Source organism: Symphodus melops, assembly GCF_947650265.1.
Source record: "Symphodus melops genome assembly, chromosome: 23".
Taxonomy (NCBI): Eukaryota; Metazoa; Chordata; class Actinopteri; order Labriformes; family Labridae; genus Symphodus; species Symphodus melops.
Genome location: NC_136713.1, coordinates 3,486,081 through 3,498,580, shown reverse-complemented (window position 1 = coordinate 3,498,580; position 12,500 = coordinate 3,486,081). Strand labels below are relative to the sequence as shown.

General features: G+C 51.5%; 3 protein-coding genes across 5 annotated transcripts in view; 1 reads left to right on the top strand and 2 right to left on the bottom strand.

The window, feature by feature from the left end:
- Positions 1-7,211, bottom strand: part of LOC306818627 (uncharacterized protein) — an 18,626-nt gene extending 11,415 nt beyond the window's left edge. The window contains exons 1-4 of one of the 2 annotated variants that reach the window (XM_079336304.1): positions 7,032-7,211; positions 6,793-6,818; positions 5,881-5,977; positions 5,184-5,400 (exon numbers count right to left, since the gene is read on the bottom strand). In XM_079336304.1, coding sequence (XP_079192430.1) covers positions 5,184-5,400; positions 5,881-5,977; positions 6,793-6,818; positions 7,032-7,133 — 442 coding nt within the window. In that variant the 5' untranslated portion in view covers positions 7,134-7,211. Of the gene's footprint in view, positions 1-441; positions 620-5,183; positions 5,401-5,880; positions 5,978-6,792; positions 6,819-7,031 lie in introns of those variants that run through there. The other variant, XM_079336305.1, reaches the window with a different exon arrangement.
- A 216-nt stretch (positions 7,212-7,427) lies between these two features.
- Positions 7,428-9,235, top strand: LOC306818635 (uncharacterized protein; the record flags this gene model as incomplete). Of its 2 annotated transcripts, none has more annotated exons than XM_079336314.1 (3): positions 7,428-7,624; positions 7,963-8,790; positions 8,889-9,235. In XM_079336314.1, the coding sequence occupies exons 2-3, from the start codon at positions 7,965-7,967 to the stop codon at positions 9,233-9,235; spliced, it is 1,173 nt and encodes a 390-aa protein (XP_079192440.1). In that variant the 5' UTR covers positions 7,428-7,624; positions 7,963-7,964. The 2 variants fall into 2 exon arrangements, with proteins under 2 accessions (XP_079192440.1, XP_079192441.1); XM_079336315.1 differs by lacking the exon at positions 7,428-7,624 and adding an exon at positions 7,645-7,809.
- Positions 9,236-9,495: 260 nt separating this feature from the next.
- The window catches only part of fbxo3 (F-box protein 3), a 4,849-nt gene continuing 1,844 nt past the window's right edge, over positions 9,496-12,500 (bottom strand). Inside the window, exons 7-12 of the mRNA XM_079336311.1 lie at positions 12,193-12,277; positions 11,998-12,120; positions 11,770-11,885; positions 11,418-11,525; positions 11,249-11,331; positions 9,496-11,168 (exon numbers count right to left, since the gene is read on the bottom strand). Of these exons, the coding sequence (XP_079192437.1) occupies positions 10,932-11,168; positions 11,249-11,331; positions 11,418-11,525; positions 11,770-11,885; positions 11,998-12,120; positions 12,193-12,277 (752 nt within the window). The 3' untranslated portion in view covers positions 9,496-10,931. The remainder of the gene's footprint in view (positions 11,169-11,248; positions 11,332-11,417; positions 11,526-11,769; positions 11,886-11,997; positions 12,121-12,192; positions 12,278-12,500) is intronic.

The following is a 12,500-nucleotide window of genomic DNA, read 5'->3' as shown; positions in this document are numbered from 1 at the left end:
TGAAGTGCTTGAGGTGTTATCAAGGCTCGCTGAGAAGTACTGGGGGTCCTTGAGGACTTTGAACCGGTCCTTAAAAAGAGCCCAAGGAGCCTTGGATGTTCCTTAAGGACATTCCAGGGTCTAAAGGAGCCCTTGCAGAAGTCCTTGAGGTCCTTGAAGCAGTGCTACATGTTGGTCCTTGAGAAGTACCAGAGGTCTTTGAAGAAGCTGGTCCTTGAACAGATTCCAGGGGACCTTGTTAAGCTGTGTACCGTTGCTATGGTTACCAGCAAACACACCTGGAGCTCTGATTCAGACAGGTGCTGAGGCTGTTAACTCGGACCCTGAGAGCCAATCAGAGAGCTGCATTTAATGAGGTCAACTTCCCTCTCTCTCTCTCTCTCTTTGCTCGCTCGCCCATCATCACAGACATACAAACATGCACGTGACGCACACACTCACCTCTGCTCCTGTTGAGATATTTGAGGACAGACTTGATCGCCGCTCCGATCAGAACCATGACGACGCCGCGCACACACACACACACACACAGACGTGTGTGGTGCGGCTGCAGCAGAAGGAACAGCAGCAAAAATGCAGCTCGACTCCTCGCTGCAACGCCGCTCTCCTCCCACCTCCCTCTCTCTCCTCCCAATTCCCTCTCTTTTTCTCTCTCGCCCTCTCTCTCTCTTTGGGACACACACACACGAGGGCTGGCTGGAAGCCAGCCCTCGTGTGTGTGTGTGTGTCCTTCATGTGTGTTACCAGGTGATGAAGGTTACACACACACACACACACACACACACACACACACACACACACACACACACACACACACACACACACACACACACACACACACACACACACACACACACACACACACACACACACACACACACACACACACACACACACACACACACACACACACACACACACACACACACACACACACACACACACACTCTCTCTTTCTTCATCTCCTTTCATCCACAGAGCCTCATGGTGTGTGTGTGTGTGTGTGGATATGAGTCAGTTCATCATCTATTCTCTTTGTGTGTGAGTTTCTATCTCTGTGAGGACCGAGCTGAGTGAGGATATAAATCGAAGCGAGGACATTTCCCTCTCTCAGTGTGGCGTCAGAGACCGGGTCCTGGAGTCATCCGAGTCCTGATCCTTAAGTACCAGAGGCCATATCAGAAGGTCCTCAGGGACCTGGGACTCTCAAGGTTATCTTTGCAGATGCACGGTGGCAGAGTCGAGAAGAGCCTCCCAGAGTCTTTGACCTGTTCCTATGAGGTCCTGATCAGGACTCACAGGGCCATTTAGATTTACTCATCCTCCAGAAGGTTCTATAGACACAGGTCCTAGACTGGGACGCCCGGTCTTTGAGGTGGTTCCACAGTACCCTGAGCAGATCCTGTGAATCCTGGGGGGGGGGTCACAGGAGAGCTCAAGGAGACTGTGGTGACCCTGATGAGGCTTAAAGAAGTAGCAGGACTACCTGGGGAGGTCCTGCAGAGGGACTTGGGGGGAGGGACTGATGGTGGATCATAAAGAAATGGTCTGTGAAGGACCTCAGCCTGTTTCTTGAAGCTGTATTACGGGTCATGGTTTTGGGGGGTCCTTGATGTGGTTTCAGAGGTCTTTCAAGAGGCGAGATGAATCCCCCATGTCCATGAGTCAGTCCAGCCGCCAGCAGGTGAGTTTAGGAGTGGATACAGCTCAGTGATTGGAGGAGATTCAAAGCGGTGAATATGACGGACGTGGACGTAGAAAATCTAAGTGAGGAGAAACAGCGAGAGGAGAAAGCTGCTTCTAAAAGCAGGCTGAACCTTGTGTTGGACCTGGAGCTGCTCTACTTCCTGTTTGGACAGGAAGCTGATGAACACCGGCGGCTACCCTTTAATGAAATTAACCACGTGCATCTGAAGATAGAAAACGGAGTCCTTTCCAACACGTGAACCTTCTCTAACATGTTGTCCAACACGTGAAGCTTCTCTAGCGTGTTGTCCAACACGTGAACCTTCTCTAACATGTTGTCCAACACGTGAACCTTCTCTAACATGTTGTCCAACACGTGAACCTTCTCTAACATGTTGTCCAACACGTGAACCTTCTCTAACTTGTTGTCCAACACGTGAAGCTTCTCTAACGTGTTGTCCAACACGTGAACCTTCTCTAACGTGTTGTCCAACACGTGAACCTTCTCCAACATGTTGTCCAACACGTGAACCTTCTCTAACATGTTGTCCAACACGTGAACCCTCTCTAACATGTTGTCCAACACGTGAACCTTCTCTAACGTGTTGTCCAACACGTGAACCTTCTCTAACATGTTGTCCAACACGTGAACCTTCTCTAACTTGTTGTCCAACACGTGAAGCTTCTCTAACGTGTTGTCCAACACGTGAACCTTCTCTAACGTGTTGTCCAACACGTGAACCTTCTCCAACATGTTGTCCAACACGTGAACCTTCTCTAACATGTTGTCCAACACGTGAACCCTCTCTAACATGTTGTCCAACACGTGAACCTTCTCTAACGTGTTGTCCAACACGTGAAGCTTCTCTAACATGTTGTCCAACACGTGAACCTTCTCTAACATGTTGTCCAACACGTGAACCTTCTCTAACGTGTTGTCCAAGACGTGAAGCTTCTCTAACATGTTGTCCAACACGTGAACCTTCTCTAACGTGTTGTCCAAGACGTGAAGCTTCTCTAACATGTTGTCCAACACGTGAACCTTCTCTAACATGTTGTCCAACACGTGAACCTTCTCTAACGTGTTGTCCAACACTTGAAGCTTCTCTAACATGTTGTCCAACACGTGAAGCTTCTCTAACATGTTGTCCAACACGTGAACCTTCTCTAACGTGTTGTCCAAGACGTGAAGCTTCTCTAACGTGTTGTCCAAGACGTGAAGCTTCTCTAACATGTTGTCCAACACGTGAACCTTCTCTAACATGTTGTCCAACACGTGAACCTTCTCTAACGTGTTGTCCAACACGTGAAGCTTCTCTAACGTGTTGTCCAACACGTGAAGCTTCTCTAACATGTTGTCCAACACGTGAACCTTCTCTAACGTGTTGTCCAACACGTGAAGCTTCTCTAACATGTTGTCCAACACGTGAACCTTCTCTAACATGTTGTCCAACACGTGAACCTTCTCTAACGTGTTGTCCAAGACGTGAAGCTTCTCTAACATGTTGTCCAACACGTGAACCTTCTCTAACGTGTTGTCCAAGACGTGAAGCTTCTCTAACATGTTGTCCAACACGTGAACCTTCTCTAACATGTTGTCCAACACGTGAACCTTCTCTAACGTGTTGTCCAACACTTGAAGCTTCTCTAACATGTTGTCCAACACGTGAAGCTTCTCTAACATGTTGTCCAACTCGTGAACCTTCTCTAACGTGTTGTCCAAGACGTGAAGCTTCTCTAACGTGTTGTCCAAGACGTGAAGCTTCTCTAACATGTTGTCCAACACGTGAACCTTCTCTAACATGTTGTCCAACACGTGAACCTTCTCTAACATGTTGTCCAACACGTGAACCTTCTCTAACGTGTTGTCCAACACGTGAAGCTTCTCTAACATGTTGTCGCTTCCATGTTGGACATTAAACACGCGACCTCTCTCACGGCGCTCCGCTGAACTGTTGGTATGAAGAGGTTTACAGTGGTGCAGAAGGGCCTTCACCTTTAAGCTGAAGTCAGTGGACGTTGACGGAGGTCAGCTTCACCTTCATCACTAACTGGGACAGTTCCAGTTTGGATCTGGGCCACTGGAGCAGCTAATTACTGCAGTGTTCATGGCTGACAGCCGTCTGTCGTCACGTCCCTCCTCTTTTAATTCACTTCGTTAATTAGACGGTAAGTAGGCCACGCCGGCATCCTGTCACACAGTAATGATCCTCTGAAGTCTCACCACAGAACCCGGGTCTGGACTGTCTGTGACCACATGGTCCAATCCGTCCACACCCAGTACAAATCCCCATGTGAACCAGTGGGAGACCACCGGTGTAGCTAGCAGGCGATGCTAACCGGGCTGACAGGGAGCAGCTGGTGAAGCCAGTACATGTGTTCTTAAAGGAGTAATCCGTCAGCGTAGCGTATGGAGCAGCTAATCCTGCTCACACCCACACAGGGACTTAATCTGAAGGGGGGCCAACAGGAGCTGCTGAGATCTGCTCCTGCACATAAACACCAACACACCTCATGTGTCATCACTTGTTTTCCCTGCAGGTGGAGCTCAGGTGAGACTCTGAGGACAAACAGAAACCTCTAACAGAACCCTTTAGGACAGAACCTAATCCAAGACCACGTGACCCTGGAGACAGAAAACAGCAAGGCGAGCCAGCTGAGCTAAAGAACAACAGCTGGAAACATCCAATCTGGTTCATTTAAGACCAGAGAGGTTCACCCAGGTAAGACGAGGAACTCCAGGGCCACTTAGATCCAAAGCAGGCTGGACCATTTCAGGACCAAAGGGGGGTCAAAGCAGGCTGGACCATTTCAGGATCAAAGGGGGGTCAAAGCAGGCTGGACCATTTCAGGACCAAAGGGGGGGTCAAAGCAGGCTGGACCATTTCAGAATCAAAGGGGGGTCAAAGAAGACCAGCTGGGACCAAACTAAGTAAACAAACTAGGAATAAAACTATAGGAGACTCATGACCACAGACTTAGTGTTTGGTTTCCATGGAAACAAACAGATATGGCTATGATTAGAATCATACAGAAGTTTAAAGGTCCACTTCCTCATGAAATCAGTTCCGTACCTTTACGTAGAAGGGGCGTGGTCTGGGTGGCTCCCCGCCCAGAGCTCCTCCCCTTGAAAAGTCTGAAGTGGAAGAAGCCCGTCCTGCGCCTCCTGCTGGGCTTGTAGCGGTACTGCGGGGGCACCTCCGGCTCTCTGAAAGGAAGGGGGACGGGCAGGGTGTAGCCGGGGCGGGGCTCTGGGGCGGGCGGGCCTGAACTTGTTCTGTAGCGCTGGGAGAGGACCGGGCAGGCGGGGCGCTGCAGCTGAAGGGGGGGCGGTTGGAGGTTTGATTTCCCATAAGTGTCTGGAGCAAAGAAAAGTTTCCCATGAGCCTCTGGGGCAAACGAAGGGTGGACGTGTGGTCGTGGTGGAAGGTGCTGGGGGAGGAACCAGGGGCTGTTGCCTGGATGCTGCAGGTGAGGTGGGAGGGGCTTTTTGTCACCTGTGTGAATCCGCTGCTTTCCGGCGCCATCCATGATCAAGATGGCATCGTGGTGTTGGTGGATTTTGGCGCTGAGAAGGCGCCGCCGCAGACTGCCCTCTGTCTTGGGCTGCAGGGCGGCGATCTTACGTGGGAGGAGCTCATCCAGTTCTTCATCAGGAACCGTGGTCCAGCAGCGTGATGCCCCGCCAGGGCCCGCCCCCTCGCCTCCGAGACACTCCACGTATGAAATCATGGTTCAGAGAGAACGGAAGAAACTAGTCCCTCGTTAACCACCTTTCACCAGAAAAGTCCCAGGAAGTCTGAAACCCTTCATAATAAAATGAGATTTCACAATAAAAGTCCAAACATAACCCCCAGTGTTAAAAAAAATGAACAGGCTGGTTTAAAAAAGCCCTTCACAATAAAAGCACTGAGTTCTTTAAAAAATAATGGAGCTAAAAAGATGTTAACGCTTCGACTCACAACAAACTAAAATCTCTCTCTCTCTCTCTCTCTCCCTCTCTCCAGCTCGCTCGACCCTTCTTTGTACGCACAGACCTCCGTCGTCCGTCACGTCATCGTTAAAGAACAAAACTCGCTCCCAAAAACATCGTGTTGGGTTAAATGTTCAGGTTGCTCCGTCCACTTCAGAGAGACGCATGAAGAGAAGTGGAGTCCACTGTGTGTGTTTCCTCTGCGTCTCTAATCTTCTAACAGGGATTATCCAGGTCTGCAGATGGCCTGTGGGAGACAGGTATTTACCTCCACACATGTTGCTTGATTCTGCTCGCTGTGTGTCAAACGGGTTAATTCTAGATTTGGATCAGAGAATCAAACGACAGGAGGTCAACGCTCTCTCTCTCTCCCAGAGAAACGACTGATCGTCCAGCCCATAATATCATCTCATATGAATCAGCTGATGGATCTCAGCGACAGCTCTCTTGTTGTTTCACTGCGGTCCTCTTTCACCAGCAGGGGGCGCTTTAGTGTGGAGCGCTGATGAGGAATAAACACACGTGATGTGATGGAAGTAAAAACTTCAGCACATCGAACCCGAGACTGAATATCTGACGTCACCATCCATAATAACATTTTAAAACATGGCGGTCTCTAACGCTAACCCTGGAGCGCCACACGTCTTCCACAACTTGCTGCTCGCTCTTCTCATGTTGATGAATGTTTGTGTGTCTGTAACATCGGAGACACAAACAGCTGATTGACCCTGCTGCAACAGGTCAGCTATGAGTGTATACACACACACACACACACACACACACACACAGACACAAACACACACACATACAAAGACACACACGCACGCACGCACACACACACACAGTTTCTTCATGTTAAACGCCCCGTGCATCCTCTCTCTCTCACCTTTTAAGCAGAGCATGTTGTCCTCGCTCGCCCGGTGTCCCTCTCAGTGTGTGAGTGTGAGTGTGTGTGTGTGTGTGTGTGTGTGTGTGTGTGTGTGTGTGTGTGTGTGTGTGTGTGTGTGTAAGTGAAGAGTGAAAACACAAGTTCTAACACAGACACCCCCCCCCCACCCGTGTCCCTCATTCTATCACCACACAAGCCCCCTCCCTCTCTCTTCTCAGATCCTCCTCACTCGCCCCTCTCTCACCTTCTGTGCGTTGGTGAAGTCTCCGGTCGAGCGTCCGTGCTGCAGGACGAGGACAGAGAGAGAGATATGAGGCTTTACTGAGGGACTCATGTGTTTCCATGTTCACCATCCAAGCTGCTTTACTCCCCTGCAGATCGGAGACTCGTCGCTAGGCAACCATCCAAGCAAGCATCTCCTACAGCAGCCAATGAGACGACTGCATGACAGACGAGACGTCTTAAACACACACACGAACACACCTGAGCAAGGTGCAGCAACACGAGGCTGATGGGAGACGTAGTCCTGTCGTCTGTCTCTTCAGGGTGTCTGCTTCTGAAGACAAGAATAGATCCATTAATCATCTTATAATCACACACACACACACCCACGTACACACACACACACACACCCACCCACACACACACACACGCAGAGTAATCTTATCATGGTGCTAGTTTTTAAAGTTTATATTCCTTCCTTACTGCAAATTAAAAGTTTAAGACGTGGCACCTGATTGGTCCACCTGCTCAGGGACTCATTGAACGCCTTCAGGGATCGCTGTTGTCATGGAAACAGAATGATTCATCTCTGGAGTAATTCTAGTGAAGACAACAAACAGCACCAAGAAGAGTGTTAACTGTGTGTTAACATATGTTCTCCGTTTCACGTCAATAAACTCAGATCTCGACGAAATACACGCTGTGATTAGATCTCGCGATAGTTTTAAACAGAGGGAGAGCTTTGGGTTTTGTGATTGGTCAATGGACAAACCCTAAAGCCGGCCGATTGGCTGCGCTGGAGGTAAACACGGAAGTAAGCGTCTCGGTCTCCGCGGGGTGAAAGCAGACGATAGGTTTGTATGAATTTATGATAAAAACGAAGTTAAAATGATACAGAGGCTGAGCTAACTGACATTAATATTTAAAGACATGTTTCAGAGATTAAAACAGCGGGAAGGATAGAGCGGGAAAGACTCATTTAAACTCGTGAGCGGCGGGAGTTAGCATGTTAGCTAACTGAGGGTATTTTATTCTGAAGGTAGAGTTCACCTTCAGAATAAATTCTGATGTTTACATTGTTTAAATATCCACCCAGGTTAACATATCTTTCATTAGACATCTCTGTGTTTGAGCTGTAGAGCGCCCCCTGCTGGTTAAAACCCGGACTGACTCTTTCTGATTTGTGTTTCAGGGATGTCTCTCATCATTCAGCCTCGTCATGAGGCGGGCGGCGGCGTGGCAGCTCACCTTCAATGCCGCTTGTGTGGTCATTTCTCTAAAAGCCACGCCCACCAGCTGTCCCACACGGCTGCCTCTCATCCCGCCTCCTTGGACGGTGTCTGCGTTGGTCGCCTCGGCAACATCCTGATGTACCAGAGCACGGCCCGGCTGTTCCACTGCTCCGACTGCTTCTTCACCAGCCGAGACTTCACCAAACTGTACCAACACCTCATCACCAAACACTGCCTGGACGAGAGGGAGGGGGGCGGGGGCGAGGAGGGAGGAGACGAGAAGGAGGGAGGAGACGAGAAGGAGGGAGGAGACGAGAAGGAGGGCGTGGAGGTGAAGACCGAAGAAGAGCCGCAGGAGGAAGAGAAGGAAGCTGTGACACAAAAGAGGAGCAGAGAGGCCGAGGAGGAGGGGCGTGATTTAGGCTCCGCCCCACAGACGGGGCCGTCAGTCAAAGCAGAGGGGGAAGGAGATGAAAGCGTGCTGGTGTTCGACGGCGCCGGGTACCGCTGCCTGATCTGCAACTGGAGGAGCAGCAAGAAAGGCCCGGGCATCAACCACGTGGTGCGAAAACACGACATCCCCAGAGCGTACGCCAACCAGTCGCTCCGCCTGCACACAGACTCCGCCCTCAAACAGGCGCACGGCGGCGGGGCGGAGGATGAGGACGGGGCGCACGGTCTGACCGGAGAGATGCTGAAGGAAGAGATGGAGGCGACGGCCAGAGTGGTCCGCTTCATCTCCAGCCGCTTCGTGTGTTTGCTCTGTGGCTGGAAGACCAAACTGAAAGGTAGGAAGTGACCTCCCCTTCATCCTCTGTCACCTGCTCGTCTTCACTCTGATTTAGTCCACCTGTGGGTTAATGCCTCCCTGTGCACGTCCTCGCAGGTTTCGCCATCAGCCACGTGGAGCGCAGCCACAGCGTGGATCGTCCGTACGTCTGCAAAGAATGTAAACGCTCCTTCTTCCTGCCCAGCCGGCTGCAGCAGCACGTCAGCACGGCCCACCGGCCCGGACGCTACGCCTGTCCCTTCTGCTGCTTCAGGTCGCAGTTCCTGGGAGGCTTCAGGAGACACTGCAGCCGCTGCAACGCACGGGGGGAGGGGGGGGAGGAGGGAAGAGGAGCGGGGGAGGGCGAGGAGGTGGAGGAAGAGGAGGTGGAGGATGTGAAGGAGACGAGGAAGAAGAGGAGAGTAGTGAAGACTATGAAGGAGGAGGAGGAGGAGGAGGACTGAAAGGGACCAGACACTTCCTGTCTGGGACGGCGTCACAGTCAAAGCTTTTAGAACAAATGCTTTTATGAATGCTTTGTGTTTGTAGAGATGGAACAGCTGCGTGTGTTTTTAATAAAATCTACTGTCAGTCAAAGCGCTCGCTCTGATCCTTTCTGTGATGTCACACGCCGCCGCAGGACGACCTCATCGAGGGTTTGAACTGTGTACATGGTGTGAGAGGACACGAGACGTCTGCAGGAAGGAAACAGATTTATTCAGCCTAAAAATGTACAAAACCAAACGTGAGAGTGAGGACACGCCCCCTCCACAGAACGTGAGAGTGAGGACACGCCCCCTCCACAGAATGTGAGAGTGAGGACACGCCCCCTCCACAGAACGTGAGAGTGAGGACACGCCCCCTCCACAGAGACACATGATTAACACAAGATGTAGAAAAACCACAAGAAGCACCAAGAACATGTTCTGAACACACGTGTCCCCATCAACTTTCATCAACCTCCTCATCCAATCAGCAGCTCTGTGAGGCGGCGCCCGGCTCTGTGAGGCGGCGCCCGGCTCAGGCAGTGAACTCGTCATGGACGCACAGCTGATTGGTGGACAGCTTCACTTGGAAACAGACAGTAAATGGATGGTGGCGTGGAGATCATGTTTGGCGCCCTGAGAAGTGTCTGCAGACGTAACGGGCGTGAAGCTGTTACGCTTCATCACAGATGTTTTTACCGAGGCTTGAGACGGCGTGCAGGAGTACGCATGCAAGTATCCTTAAATGACCCAACAGCCGGTGACTTCTGTTTGGGTTGCCGTGGTAACGACGGGTATCGATATAAATCCCATCAGATTCAATTTCTGGACTCATGAAGTGAGAGTGGCGAACGCTGGAGACGAGGCGATGACGTTTAGAAAAAAATCAAAGTGACAAATCAGGAATCGTCCGCTCTTTAAAGTAAACAGACCATGTGACCACGGTTTGACCCCAAGGTCACTGAAGAACACGAAGAAAGAAAAGTTCAAACCGTCCAGAGAAACCACGTGAGCTCCATCTACCCGCCCGGCGTGCGTCTTTCCAGCCGGCGTGCGTCTACCCGTGCGTCTACCCGCCCGGCGTGCGTCTACCCGCCCGGCGTGCGTCTTTCCAGCCGGCGTGCATCTTTCCAGCCGGCGTGCGTCTACCTGTGCGTCTACCTGTGAGTCTACCCGCCCGGCGTGCATCTTTCCAGCCGCCGTGCGTCTACCCGCCCGGCGTGCGTCTTTCCAGCCGCCGTGCATCTATCCGCCCGCCCCGCGTCTATCCGCCCGGCGTGCGCTTCTGCAGTGAAAACAACCCCCCCAAAGAGTCTGAAGAAGAGCGTGATGAAGAGCGTCCACAGCGAAGCTCTTTGGGAACCAAATAAAGTCTGAAACCAGCAGAGACGAGTCATCCACAGAACGCTCCGGATCACGACCACGAAAGTTCAGCTCTTCATCTCCTCCAAACGCCACCCTATCATGATGACATCATCGCCACATGTGGAACCAACAATCTCTGAATCAGCTTCTTCACATTTATTGGTTCGTTCCTGTGATTGACAGCTGACCTTGTCCATGCTCTGGGTACATTTCCCAGAATCCCCGGCTGCCTGTCACTCAGGTCATCCCAGAAGTCTTTGAGTCATGAATCCGACCTGAATGATTGACAGCCTCGATGGCTAAAGAGGGCTCAGATGTGTCGAGGGCACCACGCTCCCTCCAACGCCGCCATGTTGATTCCTCTCAGGTTACCAAAGTCATCGCCGTCGTTACCGCCATCATCATCATCATCATCATCATCTCTGTCGTCAGCGTCGTCTCCGTCACCATCCTCGTCTCCGTGCTCTGCGTCCTCTCTGTCACTGCGTCTCTCGCCGTACTCGCAGTCAGCGTCCGGGAAAGGCGTTTCAGCATACGGTTCTCTCAGCTGGAGACGAGAGCAGGTTTACACGTCAAGCTCGACCAATCACAAGAAAGCTTGGTATTCAAGTCACTCGAGTGATTTACCGTTCGTTCTGCGGGCTCTCTGAAGGTCGGGCACACCATGTGGAAGCGAGGGATGTCCACGTGGAACACTTCCTCTTTGTTGGCTACAGAAGACAAACAGGTTTATAAACCGCCCACAGGAGGAGAGAGAGAGAGAGAGCAGAGGGATCACATGACCTTTGACCCTTACCCAGCCGGTGGAAGGTGTAGTGACCCTCCATGTACTCCGACGGCGTGGAGAAGGTGGTGCAGCTGGCGTACTCGTGCACTTTTCCCGGAGTCATGACCGGGAACTCTCCTACACATACACGCACACACACACACACACACAGAGACACACACACACACACACACAGACACACACACACAGACACACACACACACACACACACACACAGACACGTACACACACACACAGAGACACACACACACACACACAGAGACACACACACACACACAGAGACACACACACACAGTTATGTTAGTGTGTGTGGTCAGAACCAAGGAGCCCTCCAGGTGTTGAGGTGACGGGGGCTTCGTACCGACCACCCCCGGACCCTGGACCTCCTCCACGTTCCCGTCTGACGTGCTGATCTTCCAGTAACGACTGTCCAGCTGACAGGCGGCTTCAGGAGACGCACTGCTCAACATCTCAATCCTGAAAACACACACAGCATCATAGTCACATGACACAGGTCAGACAGACAGACAGGTGAGACAGACAGACAGACAGACAGACAGACAGACAGACAGGTGAGACAGACAGGTACCTGATGCGGTAGGTGAAGAAGAAGTGTGGTGGATGCACAGAGGAAAGCTCTGGCAGGAAGGAGGTAGAAACAGAGACAGTGATGTCACCGGTGGTCGCCACGCAGCTTTTATCGTGGACGTATCTGCAGACGGGAAAACAAGCGTGAGCCTTTAAATGGATCAGAACACACACCTGCTGATGTTTGATTGGTCACCTGAAGATCTGGTCTCTGATGATTGGATATTCTCCTGAGACCACATTGTTGACGTAACTCGTGAACCACTCCAAGAAGCAGGAACCTGCAAACACACACACACACACACACACACACACACACACACACACACACACACACACACACACACACACACACACACACACACACACACACACACACACACACACACACACACACACACACACACACACACACACACACACACACACACACACACACACACACACACACACAGGCGCACGTTTGTAGGGTTTTTCTCGTGGCGCCCGTCAGAGTCGACTGTT